Source organism: Schistocerca nitens, unplaced genomic scaffold, assembly GCF_023898315.1.
Source record: "Schistocerca nitens isolate TAMUIC-IGC-003100 unplaced genomic scaffold, iqSchNite1.1 HiC_scaffold_376, whole genome shotgun sequence".
Taxonomy (NCBI): domain Eukaryota; kingdom Metazoa; phylum Arthropoda; class Insecta; order Orthoptera; family Acrididae; genus Schistocerca; species Schistocerca nitens.
In genome coordinates, this window is record NW_026045910.1 from 4,258,026 (window position 1) to 4,278,029 (window position 20,004).

Below are 20,004 nucleotides of genomic sequence, written 5' to 3' on the forward strand. Positions count from 1 at the left end.
CTACATTTTCTTTTACTTACATAAAAGTTCCTCCATGTTTTGATTCCATTCTACAAAAGCAGTTTGTAATATTTTTAATTCTGGCTGAACACTTTGTTTCAACCCCTACACTTGAAAGTCCAATTGATGACATTATTCATGCCAACTGCCGTGTGACTGTGGAAATGATAGTTGATAAGATTCAGGTTAGTACTGGTAATATTCAGAACGTTATCTGTAACAAGCTGAAGGAGTTGACATGGCTACACAAGAAAACATGGTTGAGAGTGTGCACAGAGCTAAAGGTACGTTATGAAAGAGAAGGTGAGCACTTCCTCAACAAAATTTTAACTTGTGATGAAACTTGGGTTCACTATTATGAGCCAGAATCAAAAAGACAAAGTGTGGAGTGGAAGGACACCAACTCAACTGTCAAGAAAAAATTCAAAACCCAAGCATCAGCAGGAGAAGTCATGTTGACAGTGTTCTGGGATTCTGAAGATCCTTTTGTGATTATCTCAAAGAACATTGTACAATGAACAGCCAATACTACTCAGATTTGCTTTTAAATAACAAGGTGAAGACAGCCATGAGAGAGAGACATCGTGGATCTCAGAGGAGAGATGTGATTCTCCAGCAAGACAATACATGTCCTCATATTGCTCAACTAACCCATGAAACCTTCAACAAAATGCACTGGGAAGTACTGCCTTATCCCCCTTACAGTCCTGATTTAGAACCTAGTGATTTCTATTGGTTTGGTGCACTGAAGGAGGCATTATGTGGTAAGAGGTTCCAGGACAATGAGGACGTGAATAAGTTTGTGGGAAATTGGTTCAAACATCAAGATAAAGAGTTCTTTGCAGCCGGAATAAAAGGCTTGTAGCTTGCTGGAATAAGTGCATAAATGTTCGAGGGGATTATGTTGAAAAGTAGAAAAAGTATTGTTTTGTAAAAATAAATGCTTTTTTCTCCAGATCAATTTCTCTCTTTAATTATTGAATGACCCTCATATGTATGAGGCAATATTTTAACTTAGAACACAACAAAATACTCAAATTCTTAATCAAAAGTGTTAATTATCTATTCAAAATTGTATATTATTGCCAAAATCCTTAAGGGGGGACGTACACGAAACTGCAGTAATTTTAAAAGTATTTTATAAAACTCTAATTTTTTAAGATAATCAATCCAAATTTGGTACAGTTATTAAGAAATGTTATGCGCATATGAACCTAAATTTTCATTTTTATTGACCTTTTACATCTTTAATTATTAACAATTAATTTTTTTTCAACAATGTAATTACAAATGTTCCTTTTTTGAGAAAACTGTGAGAGCAATGTTAATGAATTTTTGTACACACTTTCATACCAAATAATTACAAAACTCTGTGGAGCAGAATTTTTATATCTTCTTTTGTTCAGTTTTTACGGGTCTCCCAATTTCCCTGAAAAATAATATATCAAATTTAAGGAATATTTTCTACCATAAATACCTTACTATTTTATTAAATGAAAATTCCTTCCACAGAATTTTTCACTATAGTACTGACTAGTCATATACCAAATTTCACTTCTCTACCTTTTGTGGTTTTTGAGAAAAAGGTACATAAAGTTATAAAAATGTAAGTTACGGGAAAACTGAATCAATGATTTGATAGTGTTTGTATTAGGTCTTACCGTCTCTGTGTGAACTAGTGCAAGCCATATGCATACTCCTCTTCATCTGCAAGCAGTCTCTTCTTTGCTTGTCTTCTTTGGTTAACCTGCTGTTCAATTTTATTGGCTGTAATATCAGCCGCAGCAACTCTTTTGTCATCGATGTCCTTCAATATTGAATAGGTGAAAGCTCCTGGATGAAATCCTAGCCTCTGTAGAGTTTTTATTCTTCCAAGATTACCATTGTTAAAAACTAAACAAGCATCATATGCAGCAATTTCAACAATAATTGTTGAAACAAATGTTGTTTTTGGGCAACGTTTCCAAATCAGTGAGTTGTAACTTTCATTAGGGTTTTGTGTCTTTCCATGCACACACTTTCGTAGGAGGTCTGGCTCTGCTAAACACCTAAATGTTGGTTTTATAGCACTTAAAACAGCCACAGGTAAACTGTGCTTGTGTGAATAGTTCATGCCATCACGCTCAGCCTGCTTGAATTTGCACCACGATATGTCACACAAATTATGTACAGGTTTGTCATCTGTGGATAGTTTATGAAAATAAATAGACCACACAGCCTTCTGCATGTTATTCAAATTTCCACTGTTGTCCCTTATTGCCTTGCCATAGTACACTTGTAAAGAATGAATTTCTTTGTCTGTGAGTCTGTTGGGACCACCTAAAAGTTTTCCATCCTCAAGTTTCCTGCCCTTCAATTCACGTTTCAATTTTAAAAGTCTGCCTCCCATTCGTTTTTGCACATGTCCAACACATTCCAACTTTTCTATAGCACAATGGGGACCATAAGGTTCACTTTCCAAAACAGTTTTGAAGGAGCTGGAGTCACCATCACCAAGGTATTTTGTGTATCTAACACCGTACTTTTCCACACTTCGATGGAACATAAGTTTCATAGCTGCAGGTTCCATTCCACCACTAGAACCAGAATAATTTCTACAGCACACTTTCTTGTGTTCAACCTGCCACTTATTTTCTTCCACTTCACCAGCTCTCTTTCCGAGTACACAGCTATAGCAATATTTGCTCATTACCTGAACGTCAAGAATTTTTCCAGTATCAACACTAATGACAGATGATACTCCATACAGTGATGTATGTCCACGCTTCATCCACGTTCCATCACATGACACACACAAATCGGTGTCTGGCGTGTTATCTGCTTCTGTCTTTAGTTCACTATTCATCTTCACAGCTTCCTTTGCAGAGGACTTCAAGTTTTCTTCCACTTCCTCTTGAAGAGCACTTAGCAGTGTTTTATTTCCAGTGGTGTACCTAGCACTTGGTTGTGGCATGTTCATGATCCCACAAAACAGTCTGGTACCTTCCCTGCCTATGCCCAAACATCTCATGCCATATATTAAACGCATATTTGCTTCATATATCCGGTTACTTGATGCCGAAGTTCTAAAAGCAGTGTCTGAATGACAGCTTTCACAAGTAAGATGCAACATACACACTATTCCAATTCTGTTTTCTTCGTCATATAATCTCAAACTTTTTGCACCACAGTCAGCACATACACAAGCAGATGATATAATATCAGATAGTATTTTCAAATCAATAAGCCTAAAACCACTAGTAGCTTGAGTGTCTGAGCCACAATCATCAAGTGATTGACAGCTGTCAATTTTCCTTCTCGAAGCACTCGCTTTCTTGGTTGAAGTATCGTTTCCATTTGTTATTATGGGGCTGGTTTTCAAGTTGTCTTTACTACATCGAGAAGCTTGACACTTTCTAACCTTTTTAAACACCTTACTAGAACGCGGCATGCTGCAAAATATAATAACAAGTCTACTTACAACTTTCGTAAAAATGTATTCCAAACAAACACTCGTAAACAAACGCTATAAATCAAAGAATATAAAACCAGCGGCAGAGATATTATTCCACAGCCTTCTTGATGTAGTACACAAACGTTCCCTGCATTGTGACTGCACAAAACTGGAAAAAAACGCAGTATAAATAGATATACGAGAGGATGAAGACCAAGATGGGGGGGCGTCGCCCTGTGCAAGCTATTACAAATTATTATTTTTTTCCCCCTTAGAAGCGGAATTGGAACGTAATATTTGGTAATTGAAATTTCAATACCATGTAGTAAATGAAGAGCCAATAAAATTTTTTTCACAAATTTGGTCATTTTCATGTACGTCCCCCCTTAAACATAAAGTTATAAGAATAAAATGTATAGTTGTCTCAGCTTCTTCATTAACACATTGAGTATCTTGTGGCTGCCTTAGCCACGTGGCAGGCAGGCAACATGTTAAATATCTAGTGTGTGCAATCCTTCATAATCTTAATAAGGTAGTTGCATTTAAAAGTCAAAGGTTATTGGTGATACTTTTTAATCACTTCTACTACCCATAATGTAGACAGGTGTGATATATGCTTTCATTCACCTATTAGGCATAGTTTTTTAGGGATCTTTGGTATATTATGGTTAAAAATGGGACAACTCACCCAAAAATTGTGTATGGAATATGATATGGAACTGCCTTGGATTTTTCACACCTTTGTTAAATTTTAGCTATCCTTACTTGTGGTGTTGATGAAAAATCTTATTTATGTTCGTATAATGTTAGTATGGACAAAAATGACTTCTGATAGTATCATTGTTGTCTGCGAATCTTTATACATATCATACAATACAAAGAGTGACTCTGTAGTATGCAAGTGGTTCAACCACATTGATGTTAATATTATGTGCTTGTCTACTACAGGGTGTTTCATGATTCATGTTATGCAGTTCTAGAAGTTGTAGAGATGACTTAGTGGATGACTTTTTACATAGGAACCCATGTCTGGAAACATCATTCAATGACACTACAGTGTGTCAAAGTTATAGGTACCAGCAACTGTAAATGTATTGATACACAGGGCGAGTATGTGATGATGATACGAAGTTTTGAGAATGATGGAGAAGAATGGATATGTATATACTGGTTTGACTATTACTAATCGATACTGGAACATAAAAACATAAACAATTCTCATTTTGTAATTGAAAGATTGAAGTTAACATTCCATTTGTATTTATGTAATAAACTCACAGAAATGTAGGAACGTTTTCCTACGGAAAATCTTCATGACACAAGCAACTTTATAAAAAAAAATGTCAGTGAGCATATTTTATGTATTTAAATACTAAAAGCTAAAATATGATGAAACTTTGTGTTGCAATATGAGAGGAATGAATTAATGCATAACTGAATGATGACAGTATGTGTACACTAGCAAGATTTTGATCATGAGCCATAAATTTCCTGTTCCTAGTAATGGATGGCACAGGCAGTAATTGTCACAAATACATATATAAGGAGTAGCGATCAGCTTGGGTGGTGTCAATTTTCCAATGGTTTTTGTGAGCCATTTTGTTACAGTATTACAAAATAAACATGTGTTTTGGAATAGGACATTGTGTCAACCTGAATTTCTTGAAATTTCTCTCAGCAATACCAAATCAATATCAAGAACTTAGCAAGTTGCAGCAAATTTTGGTTGAGCAGAGAATTTACACACTACTTTTACAGCTACTGCAGCATGGGAGATTGCCAAGAAATGATGATGAGTATTTGCTAATTACTTGTTATGTCCTGGAATATTTCAGTTTCGCAGTAGCGAAGATAGTTGACTACCCTACAGTCTTAGCAACAACAGACCAGTTCATGTATTCCACTGTCAGAGGTATCAGAAATGTTTTTGCTGATAACATTTGAATTGGTTATTTCCATTACCTCAAATGGATACATTTATCCTTCTCCATCATCATAGACAGTTTGTAACATCATCACAGAGTCACATACATTTACAGGTACTGGTGCCTATAACTTCAATGCTCTGTAGTATCGTTGGATGATGATTCCAGACATGGGTTCCTGTGTAAAATTTTATCTACTATCTTCCCTCTATAACTTCCAGAAGAGTGTAACATGAGTTGTGAAACACCTGATGTATCTTTGTACATGTTAGTGAGCCAAAATCATAAAAACACACATATTTTAGTAAGATGATCATTTCAGCATATTGTTGTTTGCAAAGAGTCTTAGTTTTAATAAACATTAGGGTAGCGTGTCACAACCAGATGTATTAAATTAGGCTAGTGAGGACCTACAGGAATTTTATAATGTTTCTGTCCTCATTTAAATTTATAGAGAAGATTGAAGAGATTCTGATAAGTAGTTATAGGTATTCGTATAGATGTATCTCACTAATGCCACGAAGAAAGAAAAGTGCTTACCTCAAAATAGTTGAACAATAGAAAAAAAGGTACATATACTGGCCTTTCATTACTGAGCGTAAGTTGGCTTTGTCAAAATGTACAGTAGAGTAGTGTCAGTTGCTACTGTGTAAAACTTACAGTAGCACACAAAGTAGTCATCTCCTATTTTAATCATTATGTGCTGTAGGCCTTTTTTTAATAATAATAAAAAAACACGCTGTGTCCAGTGTTTGGAGCAAGGCACAGCTAACATCCGACTGTCAGAAGGGTAGCAGAAGAGATCTGAAAAACTACTCCAATCACATTGACATCTGTTTTGCAGACTCTTAAAACATATTCTGATTTCAAACATAAGGAGGTTGTGATGTTCACCTGCTCTGTTTCTTCATTGATGGTCCTTGGTGTTGCTGTACTGCATTGCTATATACTGGCTGAAAAATGGGGATGTAAGTTAAACACTGTCTACTTCAAATGATGAAGCCAACAGGTGCACATTAGCATCACAGTTCTTTACTTTTGCTGTTCACAACCTCCCCCCCCCCCCCCCCCCCTCCCCAGTAATACAGTTATATGGCCAGTGCACTATTGTTTAACTTTTGATAAGCCTCATTAATAGTTTGCAAGCAAACATAACCATACTGCTACAATAGTTAACTGTTGGACATCTATCAGCAGTAAAAACCTAATGACACCTAACCACCTTTCAAATAAATTGAACAAACATGGCCTATTGGTGCAACACTTATTTCATAGTTAATTTGATACATTATTGTTGTTCTAACCAACACAGATTTCTTGTCTGAAGCTCGGCCATGGACTGACTGTCTTGGGACCAAAAATTGGGCCCTTATATCATCACAATAATAGGCACTGAAACTACACATTGTTTGATGTTTAATTTACAGAAATTACAATTAAAACTTAACTCATTAAATTGACAAAATACATTAAAAAATCAGTCTTTTTAACAGTTTCTTCTACTACAAGAGTTAGGCAGAATTATTTGTTTAAATGATGAAATTAAGACATAATTATGCAAACAATACTTTCGACAAAACTGTTACTTACTTTGGAATTAAGGGCTGGCTTTGCTAACATGGTTTTGAATAGAGCCAAATAGATCCTTTAATAACACTATTAGTTGTTCCTCCAAATGTTTATAATTATTATAGAATTTATATTTGTTTATAAGTCAAAAATAGAATTGAAGTTATGAAACAATAACTGATTTCACCTTATAACAAAAGATACTAACTAGGAATAGTTGAAATAAATCAGAAAATCAATTACATACATAAAACTAAATACAGAATTAGATCTGGTGTTATATTCTTTAAAACTGAAGGCCAACCTTTCTCTTTCATGAAAATGCAGATTATACTCACGTATGTTGATAGCAGTTAGTCAAAAATGAAAAAAATTAATTTTAAGGAGGCAGATGGCAAAACAAGAGAGGAAGTAAAAATATTCCAGCTTGCTTCATCACAAGGTGTCTTACCCAAAATGACTTTCATACCAACCAGCATGGTGGATCCTGAAACATATGTCATGGAAAACCCACTTCAGGCTTTATCACATGACACCATAGAAATTGTGGGTGAAGGCAACCAGGTGGATGCAGTGTTTCTTGACTTGGGAAAAGCATTTGACTTTGCACTACACCAAAATTTACAAATGAAAGTCTAGAGTAAATCCTGAGTGCAAGTGTCTTTAGAACATTTCCAAAATGTTTGCATAATGTCTGTCTGAAGTGGGCTATGGGTACCAGCCTAGTTCTCCCTTACCTAGTATGCTGAATATCTCATGAGGGCCTTCAGAGACCAACTCTGTAAACAGATATCCCATGCTGTATCCTCACACACCTGTAATCCTCACACAACCCCAAAGAATCAGCCACAAAGGAGCACCCCCATCATCACCAAATATCAACCTGGACTGGAATGATCGATCCAAAACCTTTGATAGGGCTTTGGTTGACTGCCATGTCCAGAAATGAGGAACATCCTACCAAAACCCTTCTCATCCCCCCTAAAGTTGTATTCCATTGCTCACTCAACCTCCTCAACATCTTCGTCCACCCTATGGTACATCCACTTCTGACCCCTTGCCATAAGGATCATATCTGTGAGGAAGACCTAGGTGCAAGACTTGTCCAACATACCCACCCAGCACTTTGTTCTCCATTCATGTCTCAAGCTTATCCTAAAAGCGAAAGCAGCCATGACATACCAACTCCGCTGCATCATTGCACAGCTTTTTATGTCATTAAGACAACCAGCCAACTGTCTGCCAGAATGAATGACACTGCCAATCTGTGGCAAAGAATGAAGTTGACTACCCAGTGACACAAAATGAAGCTGAGCGAAACATGCTCAATTTCAATGGCTGCTTTACAACTTTGGTCATCAAGACCTTTCCCTCAACCACTTGGTTTTCTGAATTTCACCAATGGGAATCATCCTTGCAACACACCCTTGACATCCATAACCCTCTTGACATCAGAATCTATTAACCTACATCATCCATCTAACGGTTTACCCTTTCTCTGTCTGGTCACTCCCTCTCAATCCATGTCTGAATGTCACCTTCATACTGCACCACATCCCACTGGCTCTATTACCTGTACATCACATTCCTAGCCTATACATCTGCCACCTCTCCATCCTGCATTCATAGCCAGCAAAACCTGCTGCCTCTCTCTGAGCTGCTAGCTACCACCTCCAATCCCTCTTCCTGTTTCTCTCCCTCTATCCACCCTCTCAGTATTACCCACACCCCACCCCAGCCTAGTCCACCAGCCAAAATGCAATCCTGGCATTATGTGTCCAGCCACCACAGGTGGAGAAAGATCTTGAGACAACTGGTGCATGAGAAAAAGAAAGTGAAGTCTGGATATAAAGGTCAAAGCACCACTTTCAAGCATGGTGCAGAAGAGAACACTGACTACTGCCAGGCATATCTTGAGGACCACTCGCAACAAATTAAATATAAATCCACTACACAACTTGCTACGATCACATTTAATGCTTGCATTAGCTACATCATTCTGAGCAGAATACTCGGAACACTACTGAATGCTCATTGGCAGTCAAAGTAGGCATGACATAGGTGTGTAGAAAAAGCCTAAACTTGACTACCGTCATTCATGACTCTAATTTTTGCACTGCTGGGCTGCTCTTACCTATGCTAAAATTGACAGTTACTTTTACAGGTTGCCAACTCATCTGTTGTGCGATGCACAGCTTCCAGCCATGTTTGGAATAAATCCATCAGCTGGTAATATAATAATTGCCTGGACTGTTGTGCAAGAGTCCCTTCTTTTAAATGCATCATCAGGATTGCAGTGCTTGGCTTGGCCCATTTTGAAATGTGCAAGCAGCCCTTTTACTGCAACTGGCAAGCAGGTACCTTGGCTCCTGCTGGCTATGTATTTTTTCTACTACAACTGCAGCTGACCTGCTAGTTTTTTCAGGAAAGCCTGAAAAAATAATGGCAGTGCTACAATACATTCCTATTCTTTGGAAAACTTAGGTCTCTAATCTGGACTGGACTGCAACAGAACTCTGCATACATAGATGACAGTGCACAACAGTTATGATTTTCCTTCTTAATTACTAGTTGGCTTGGACCATAAGGCACAGAGTGTGCAATTTACTTTATAGGTTATAGCCCTCTGAAATCTCAATTCACCCAAGGCAGCACTAGTACATTACATTTACTACTCTCACTTTAAACAGGCAGGCAGTTCCTCATAAAATCTTACAACACAACTTAAATGCTCCCCCCCCCCCCTTCCCCCAGGGGGTCCACAACCCTTTTGTGGATACGGGCATGGCGAGCATGGGACCTTGAGCTGGTGCGGCTCTCTTTTCTTTCTGGGCTGCATACCTTCCTTTTCCACATCCTTCCCCATCTCCCATCCTCCCCCCCTCCCCCCTCCACCCCACCCCCACCCCCTCCCCTCGCCTCTTCCCTTCCCGTTCTCACTCTTTGAGAGTGTTTCGTGCCTATGTCCAGAGATGGATGCTTGTAACTGTAAGACATAGTTTCTCTTCTTTGCTCTCTATGCTGGAAAGTCTCTGTCCTCCCTATGTCCTTCTCTTTTCCTTGCCTCTTTTCTTTACCCTCTTCACCACTGTGGCATTTGAGACCCCTCTTCTTTCCTTTTCTTTGTTCCTCCCTTTCTCTTTCTTTCCTCACTGTGCGTGTCTGAAGGCTGACCCACACATTCCCACACATAACCGGTGATGGGGCAACGCATAATTCCCTGCCCCGGGTAGACAGGTAGGACACATACGTACCCCTGGTAAAGGCCACACCCAGGGAGGGGTGATTACCCGAGCTGACACCTTCCAAACGTGCCGATTGGTCCCTCCGTCCATTTATCGGGAGGTGTGAACAATCACCAAAGGTGAGAGTGCCCTCAGAGAGGGCCTCCATGAGGAAGGAGCACACCATCGGAGACGCCAGTAATCATGGGGGATACTTTCGGAATGTTTTCCTCTACGTCTAAAACTTCTGCTCACAAGCGAAAGTTAGATGAGTCACTGACACAGACAATTCTTCCATCACTGCCACAGTTCCTAGTTGTTTCTCGGTCTGACGAAGGTCAAAACTTCTCCACAGTCAACCCTTTCATTATTCAGAAAGGTGTCTATGCAACTGCAGGTCCTGTAAAGTCTTGTTCCCGATTATGAAATGACACCTTGTTGTTAGACAATCAGTGCTCTCCAGACACAAGAAATGATGTGAACTCCACTGCTAGACACCTGTCTGGGTGGAAGCGCACTGAATTTTAAATTCATCATGCAGGGTGGTTTATACACTCTCACTCAACGGATTGTCCAATGAGAACATTCAAAAGTACCTGTCTCACCAGGGTGTAATGGCTGTACATAGTCATGAAAAGGGTTGAAAAGGACTTGGTACCAACCCGTACTCTCTTCTTGATGTTTGATAGAAATTAACTTCCATCCAACATTAAAGCGGGATTTGAGATAATTTCAGTTCACCCTTACATCCCCAACCCTATGCGTTGCTATCAGTGTCAGCGATTTAACATATCAGCCACTCGTGTTCCAATCTGGCTAAATGTGTTACGTGTGATAGGGATGTCCATGAGGGTGATTGTCCACCTCCATCCCCTCATTGCATCAACTGTATGGGTGACCACGCTGTTTCCTCTAGGGATTGCCCTATTTTCAAAGATGAACGAATTATTCAGGAAATCCGACTGAAGGAAAAGGTGTCTACATTTGCTGGACATAAGTTATTCACCAGTCAAAAGCCCACTGCGCCCCCAGCAGGTAAATATAGCACTGTCCTTGGATCTCCTCAGCCTACTAAGGAGGTAGCCATGCAGACTTGCAATCTCACCTTTAGTGCCACGGTCATCAGATCGGCCAGCGCAAAAATCACCCATTCAACCTCCCCACTATCACCTGCTCACTCTATGGCTCATCCTCTATCAGCTCCTGCTAAATCATGAGCCCCAAAATCGGACGCTCGGACTTCCAAAACAGAGTCTACTTGCGAAGACTTTTTATGTACCCTGACTTCACAACCATTGATTCCTCCCTGATCTCAATGTCCTGTTTCCAAGAAGGCTCATAAGAAACAAAGTTCCTCTCCTTCTCCACCACGGCATGTCTCATCTACAGCACCACCTGGGGGTAACCACCCTCGGCCATCTTCCATGTCGCCAAGGTGCACCGCTGGCGGCCGATCAACCGGCAGATCGCTGGTGGCAGGTACTGCCCTGAACAACCTGTGGATCAGGATCTTCTGCCTTTGACTGAATGCTGTTCCACACTGTCAGCTGCCAGCTCTCAGCGGTCGTTGAGTTGACAGCAACCATTGTGAGATTCTTCCCTTTTCTGTCCACCCTATGTCAATTATCCATTGGAATATCCCCGGTATTCGAGCCAATTAGGATGAACTGTCGATCCTCTTATGATCCTACTCCCTGGTTGTCTTTTGTCTTCTGGAAACAAAGCAGTGTCCCCATGATTGCTTTATTTTCCCTCACTTCCAATCAGTCTGGTTTGATCTCCCCTCTGTTGATGGCACAACGGCACATGGTGGACTTATGATTCTTCTCCATCATACTGTCCATTATCACCAAATTCCCTTAAACAGTTAATTCCAAGCTGTCGCTGTCCTTCTTTCCCTTTCTGGATACAACTTCTCTCTTTGTACCATATACGTTCTGTCATTCACACCAATGGCAAGAGCTGATCTCCTTCATCTCCTTGGTCAGCTCCCACCTCACTATTTGCTGGTTGGGGACTTCAATGCCCACCACCCACGTTGGGGATCTCCGCACTCTTGTCCACAAGGCTCTCTATTGATTGACCTCTTCCACCAAGCGGATCTTGTTTGCCTCAACACTGGGGAACCTACATTTTTGTCTCCCTCCATGAAATATTTCCTCATTTGGATGTTTTGGTTGGTACTGTTCATCTAACTCGGCACTTTGAGTGGTTCACTCTTGCTCATACACACTTGAGTGACCATTTTCCATGTGTCCTTCGATTACAGCCACAACTGCCATCTATGCGCCCACGATGCTGGAAGTTCTCTCAAGCCAATTGGACACTTTTCTTCTGTCTAGCGACATTCAATGATCGTCACTTTCCTAGCATCGACAATCAGGTCACTCATGTTACGGAAGTTATTCTTACAGCCATGGAACGTTCAATACCTCGCACCTGCGATTTTCTCCCTTCCCCCCCCCCTCCCTCCCTCCAGTTCTTTGGTGGAATAAGACATGCCATGATGCAATACGTGAGCAGAGATGTGCTCTTCACGTTTTCTGCCACCATCCTAAGTTGGCCATCTGTATCCTCTGCTATAAGCAGTTATGTGCGTGATGCTGTCACATCATCCATGATAGCATGAAGGCAAGCTGGGACTTCTTTACCAGCTCCTTTAACACCTTCACTCCTTCATCAGTAGTTTGGAGTTGGATTCGACAGTTAACTGGCATGTCTAGTTTCTCCCTGATATCTGTGCTCACTGTCATGCATGATATCTTAGTAGACCCAGTCGCAATCTCTAACTCATTGGGTCAACACTTTGCTGAGATTTCGAGCCTTTCTCCCAAAGAAACAAGCAGTGGAAGTGTGACCTTTTACTTTCTCCTCTCAAAATAGCAAAAACTATAATACTGTTTTCTCTATGCAGGAACTCCAACACGCACTCTCTTCTTCTCACTCTTCTACCCCAGGACCGGATGGCGTCCACGTCCAAATGTTGCTGCATTTATCATACCATAGTCTGTGTTACCTCCTTTGCCTTTATAATCAAATTTGATCTGACAGTACCTTTCACAGAAGATGGTGGGAAGCTATTGTCATTCCTGTTCCAAAACCTGGAAAGGACAAACATCTCACCTCTAGCTATCACCCCATCTCTCTCACGAGTAGTGTATGTAAGGTTATGGAGCATATGGTGAATTGCCATTTAGCCTGGTGGCTGGTGGCTAGAGCTCTCAATGGACCAGCCTTCTTGAACAATGTCTTCAAGGATCCCTCAATCACCTCCACTCATGGAGCATCGAAACCGGCTTCCGCTTTTCTCCCAATAAGACCGTCTGTGTAAATTTTTGGCATCATACGGAGTTTCCTCAGTCTTCCCTACATCAAGGCTTCGTCGACATTCTGTTTGCAGACGTTGCTAAATTCTTGGGACTTATGTTTGACAGAAAACTGTGCTGGTCCTCCCACGTTTCATCGTTTCATATCTTTCGGCTCGCTGTCTGCGACCCTTCAACACCCTGCGTGTTCTGAATGGTACCTCGTGGGGAGTGGTCCTTCTCGACCTATATCATGCCTTAGTGCACACAAAATTGGACTATGGAACCATAGTTTACTCCTCTTTATGGCCCATCTATTCTTTGGCCTCTCGACTCTGTCCACCACCATGGATTGCGTTTAGCGTCTGGAGCTTTTTATACCAGCCCCATGGAAAGCCTTTATGCTGAGACTGCTGAATCTCTACTGTCATTCTGAGTCATTATGCTGGTCATCTGTCTTCCATGACTGATCATCTGGCCCAAGCCCAATTTTTTTTTCATGCCTCCTTGGATTTAGGGTATGCAGGCCGCCCATCCTCTCTACTACCACTAGGAGTCTGCTTCTGTCAACTGCTACATTCTCTTTCCTTCCACTTTCCTAAAACTTTCTTGACAACTGGGGTACGGCACCACCTTGGCTTTGCCCCCGGACCTGCCTGCTCCATGACCTTTGTCAGCTTCCCAAGGATAGTACCCCTCCTCTCGTTTATCATCTGGCATTTGCTGCTCTATGTGCACAAATGGAGGATGCTCTATTTATTTAAACTGATGGCTCAAAAACATTTGGTGTTGGGAGTGCCTATATTGTTGGTGACACCCCTAATAGATTTCAGCTTCCTGACCAGTGTTTGGTTTCTACTGCAGAGCTTTATGCTGTCCTCCAGGCTGTCCAATACATCCGCCACCATAAGCGGATACAGTATATTATATGCTCAGAATCACTCGGCTCTCTCCTCAGCCTCCAAGCTCTTCATCCTGTCCACCCTCTGGCCCACTGGATTCAGGACTGCCTCCACTTGCTCCACTTGGGGAGTATCTCTGTGGTATTCCTCTGGATCCCAGGGCACATTGGTACCCGCGGAAACGAGGCAACCGATGTAGCGGCCAAGACTGCAGTCTCTCTTCCTCGGCCCGATGTTCACATGGTTCCCTTAGCCAACCTACAGAGTGTTTTATGTCATTGTGTTGCTCTTTTATGGAATGCACATTGGTCTACACTTCCCGATAATAAATTATGGGACGTGAAACCTCTTCCTCCTGACCTCATTGACCAGAGGAGGTAATTTTAACTAGACTCCCGATAGGGCACTGTCTTTTTAGCCATTGCAAACAAGATGGCGGCTAGTGGCAAGAGTAAATCATGTCTTAAGTGCAATAAATTAATAAAAACCACAGAAATACTCATGATCTGTGGATTATGGTGTAGAAAACAGTTTCACAGTGATTGTGTTGGTCTAAGCAACAGTGAAATATGTCTCGTGAGAAATTCGAAAGAGCGAATTAAGTTTTGTTGTGAAGCATGTGAGTCTGCCTTACATGCTCAGCTGACGAAAGAGGTAGGAACTACAACGGATTGGGAAGCTGTACAATATTTAAGGGAAAGTGCGTCAAGTGCAGAAGTGAGTAATATTAACGAGACAAAAAGCTACAGCCACGTTGTAAAAAATAGTGTTTGTAATAACAGTAAAGGAGAAATCGAGAAGTTAAATGAACGATTAAAAAGTCTTCAGCTAGTTGCTGATATACTGAGACGAGATATCACTAAACTTGAGAACGAAAACTGTGAGTTAAAAACATTGGTTGTGAGCAGTAAATGCCAGAAGACCATAAACAACTTAAACATGCATTCTAGTGAAAGTAATGGTCAAAACTGCGTAAATAGACCTAACTCAAATGCCCTTCAAAGTGAAAACAGTCGCCTAAAGTGTGTAAACAATTCAAAAACTAGAATGAGATTTTCACTCTGCAGTGGAGTGTGCACTGATATGAAACTTCCTGGCAGATTAAAACTGTGTGCCCGACCGAGACTCAAACTCGGGACCTTTGCTTTTCGCGGGCAAGTGCTCTACCATCTGAGCTACTGAAGCACGACTCATGCCTGGTACTCACAGCTTTACTTCTGCCAGTATCTCGTCTCCTACCTTCCAAACTTTACAGAAGCTCTCCTGCGAACCTTGCAGAACCAGCACTCCTGAAAGAAAATTGTGTGCATAAGCAGATATACAGGTATTTTGAAACCAACAAAATTTTAAATGAACAACAGTTTGGCTTCAGGTCACACCTATCAACTGTAAAAGCAGTAGAAGCTTCGGTAAGCAATGTCTATGAAGGGTATGAAAAAAGGGTATCAATGTCTGGAACACTTATTGACCTAAGTAAAGCTTTTGACTCAGTGTCACACGACATACTCATCAAAAAGTTAAAATACTATGGCATTGAAGATGACACACTCAGACTATTCAGATTTTATCCAAGCAATAGGTTACAACTTGTATATGCAAATAAGCAGAGGTCAGGAATACCCCAAGGCTCTGTTCTTGGACCTTTTCTTTTCATTGTCTATGTTAATGACTTCTCAAATTACATACCGTGTAAGAACATACTATATGCTGACGATATGACATTAATAAGTACAGGAGAGAAGTTACAGAGCGTACTGGACAAAAATAGAGAAATGATGCAAATGGCTAATTACTGGTGTCAGGCTAACCAGCTGTGCATAAATCAAACAAAAACAGAAGAAATAATATTTAATCTCAAAGTAACTAAAAATGAAAACAAAACAGTGAAATTACTTGGACTAATCATAGACCAAAAGCTCTCATGGGAAGGACACACCAATTATCTATGTAGTAAACTAGCACGAATACTTTTCTTATTGTATGAATTAAGAAACAGTGTGAGCAAGCAATTGCTACTCCACTCATACTATGCTCTTTTCCATTCCCAACTGCAATATGGAATATTGCTTTGGGGTAACTCCCCAGGGGCTGAATGTATTTTCAGATGGCAGAAGAAAGCAATCAGGTGCATGGAGGGGTTAGCACCCAGAGAGTCCTGCAGAAATTATTTTAAATCTCTTGATGTAATGACAGTGCCAAGCATGTACATATATAACTGTCTAATATATGCCAGAGAAAATCTGAAAAAAATTGAACATGAGATGTGATGTGCATGCACACAGTACAAGAAACAGTCACCTGCTGGACTTGCCTTCCATGAGACTTGCTGTAGTCCATAATAACTATAAGTATTCCATTCAGTAGATCATATAATTCTCCTTCACTTTCACTCAGGGTAGCAATGTCATCAGCAAATTGTATCATTGATATTGTTTCACCTTGAATTTTAATCCTACTCCTGAACCTTCCTTTTTATTTCCAACATTACTTCTTTGAAGTACCGATTGAACTGTAGGGGTGAAAGACTACATCCCTGTATTATCCCATTTTTAATCCAAGCACTTCATCCTGAGTCATCCATTCATTATTCCCTCTTGACTTTTGTACTTACTGTATATTCCATATCCCTCAATATAGCTTACCCCTATTTTTTTCAGAATTTCAAGAATCTTATACTATTTTACATTGTCAAATGCTTTTTCCAGGTCGACATTCTATGAGAGTATCACGATTTTTCTTTAGAGTTGCTTCTGTTATCATCCACAATGTTATAATTGCCTCTCTGGTGCCTTTATCTTTCCTAAAACTAAACTGTCATCTAACAGATCCTCAGGTTTCTTTTCCATTCTTCTGTGTATTATTCTTGTCAGCAACATGGATGCATGAGCTGTTTAGCTGATTGTGTGATAATTCTCCCACTTGTCAACTCTTGCAGTCTTTGGAATTGTATGGATGATATTTTTCCAAAAGTCAGATGGAATGTTGCCTACTAACATATTCTACATACCAAAGTGAATAATCTTTTGTTGCCAATTCCCCCAATGATTTTAGAAATTCTGATGGAATGTTACCTATCCCTTCTGTCTTATTTGCCTCCAAAGCTATCTTAAATTCTGATTCTAAAGTAGGATCTCCTGTCTCTTCTAAATTGCCTCCGTTTCTTCTTCTATCACATCAGACTTATCTTCCACCTCATATATACCTTCAATGTACTTTTTCCACCCATCTGCTCTCTCCTCTGCATTTAACAGTGGAATTCCCACTGCACTCTTGATATTATGACCCTTTCTTTTAATTTCACTGAAGGTTGTTTTGAATTTCCCATATGCTGAATCAGACCTTCTGACAATCATTTCTTTTTTGATTTCTTCACATTTTTCATACAGCCATTTTGTATTAGCTTCCCTGCACTTCCTATTTAATTCATTCCTCAGCAATTTGTATTTCTCTACTCCCGAATTTCTCCAAACATTTTTGTGCATACTTCCTTCCTTCATCAATCAAATGAAGTATTTCCTTTGTTACCTATGGTTTCTTTGCAGTTACCTTCTTTGTATCTGTTGTTTTTCTTTCCATCTTCTGTGACTGCTCTTTTTAGAGAAGTCCATTTCACTTCAACTATATTGCCTACTGAGCTATCCCTTGTGGTAGTTGAGTCATATAGAGGTTGTAGAACCAAAACATACCACTTAATCGATTGAATACTTTTATTGTTGTTAGAAATAGCTACACGAAGTGACACATTGAAAATCCACAGTTGCTTGATTCGACAACATGGTGAACACTACTCTAAACATTTTTCAATGAAGTTAGTTCAAAGATGAGTCGGTCGATTGCTTGTGGTCAATAACCACCACAGAGCCCCCCCACCGGTAGTGTGGAGCACAGCGTAATCGGTGAGGTATCCAGATCTGCGAGGGGGAGACAGGTAGGCGAGGGAAAGGTATAGACCCTATGCCAGAGAGGAGGCCGAAGCTGACGACCTGCTCTGGACATGGGGGGGGGGGGGGGGGGGGGGAGAGGGAGACAGTGGTGTTGAGGAAGAGGGACACATGGGGATGGTGACAGTGAGGGTACCGGCCATGTTGATGAACGATGTAATGCTATTGACATTGGCTTTGGGAGGAAGGGAGAGATGCCTGAGCAGTGTAACGGAGGGATGTGGATTGTTGAGAGAGCGGGGAGGGGCATGGAGGATGAAAAGGGAACTGTCACGGACCTGGACTGCTAGATCATCAACTGTATACATGGAGACGTCGACCATGACGTAGATGCTCGACGGAGGAGCTGGCAAAAGGTGAGTTGCTGGTGACGGTGCGGGTGAGACACAATCACTCGACCTAAAGGGGGGCGTAGCTGTGTCGCGCTGAGGGGGAGAAACATCACACGGGACGCTATGACCTGAGTCGGAACACTTGCTCGGAGTGTGGGTGTCACACGGCACATCACTTAGAACACTGTTGTCACTCGGGTGAGTACACTCGACTGGAGTGGTGAAGTCACACAGAGTAACGGATGATGCTTCCAAGATGGTCCATGCCGGCTCTAAACGGTTCACGGACATGGTGTGTGGTTGTCCGTTGATGGAGATTTGGAACGTTTTTTGGGAGCATGACAGTATCTTGTAAGGTCCTGTGTAGGGAGGTTGTAAAGTGGCTCACATGATGTCATACCAGAGCATTACATGCTCGCATTGAGCCAAGTCTTTGTGTGCAAAAACGTGTGGAATCGTGTGTGCATGCAGAGGGAATACGCGGATGCATGAAATACACGTGCGAACGCGCTCGACCAAGTTGGGGAGCTCGTCCAATGAAAGGGGATGTGAATCCTCGACGAATTCACAAGGAAGAACAAGGGGCTCGCCGTAGAGCACTTCTGCTAATGATGCTTGCAGGTCCTCTTTGAAGGCTGATCGCACGCCTAAAAGCACCCAGGGGAGGGCCTCCGATCACTGTTCCACATGGCACATGAGGGCTGCTTTTAGTGTTCTGTGCCAGCATTCTACTAAACCGTTTGCTTGTGGGTGATAAGTGGTTGTATGGAATTTATTGACACCACATAGTTGGCAAAGACTGGCGAAAAGGATGGACTCAAACTGCTGGCCCTGGTCCATAGTAATCGCGGATGGATAGCCAAAGTGGGCGAGCCACAGAGGCAGCTGAAATGTCAGTAAGCAGAACAGGTTCCACCCATCTGCTGGTATGGTCGATCATAGACAAAATGTATCTGTAGCCCTCAGAAGGGGGGAGGGGACCGACAATGTCAAGGTGGATGTGGCAGAAGCGACCCTTAGGAACATCGAACTGTCAGAGTGGCGGCTGGGTGTGACGTCTGACTTTACTGCGCTGACAGGGTATGCACACACAGTCCCAGTCACGGCAGTCACACTTGACATTAGGCCATACAAAACGTTCAGTTACAAGGCGTGTTGGAACCTGAATGCCTTGGTGGGCTAGGTCGTGGAGGATATCAAAAGCTGCTCGATGGAGCGAGGCAGGTACGATCAGGTGCGGTGTCACATATGACGGGGAGTCAGACCCCGGTAGGTGGCGGTTCTCCAAGGTAGGAGATGTGTTGGTGTCCTGTAATAAGTCCTGTATGCTGGGATCTTGTTGTTGAAGGCGCGCCGGATTAGCCATGTCAAAC

The 20,004-nt window shown here is 41.3% G+C and overlaps 2 protein-coding genes across 6 annotated transcripts in view; one reads left to right on the forward strand and one right to left on the reverse strand.

The window, feature by feature from the left end:
- The window catches only part of LOC126229618 (uncharacterized), a 215,277-nt gene that overhangs the window by 64,282 nt on the left and 130,991 nt on the right, over positions 1 to 20,004 (forward strand). The window lies entirely within an intron of this gene.
- On the reverse strand, positions 1,210 to 3,680 carry LOC126229617 (uncharacterized). The gene is made up of 2 exons (XM_049942358.1): positions 1,662 to 3,680; positions 1,210 to 1,429 (listed from the first exon to the last, which is right to left on the reverse strand). Exon 1 carries the CDS (start codon positions 3,428 to 3,430, stop codon positions 1,676 to 1,678), a length of 1,755 nt encoding a protein of 584 aa, XP_049798315.1. The 5' UTR covers positions 3,431 to 3,680; the 3' UTR covers positions 1,210 to 1,429; positions 1,662 to 1,675.

Excerpts from the sequence above, each read along its gene's own strand:
- LOC126229617 (XM_049942358.1), bottom strand. The coding sequence starts at position 3,430 with ATGCCGCGTTCTAGTAAGGTGTTTAAAAAGGTTAGAAAGTGTCAAGCT.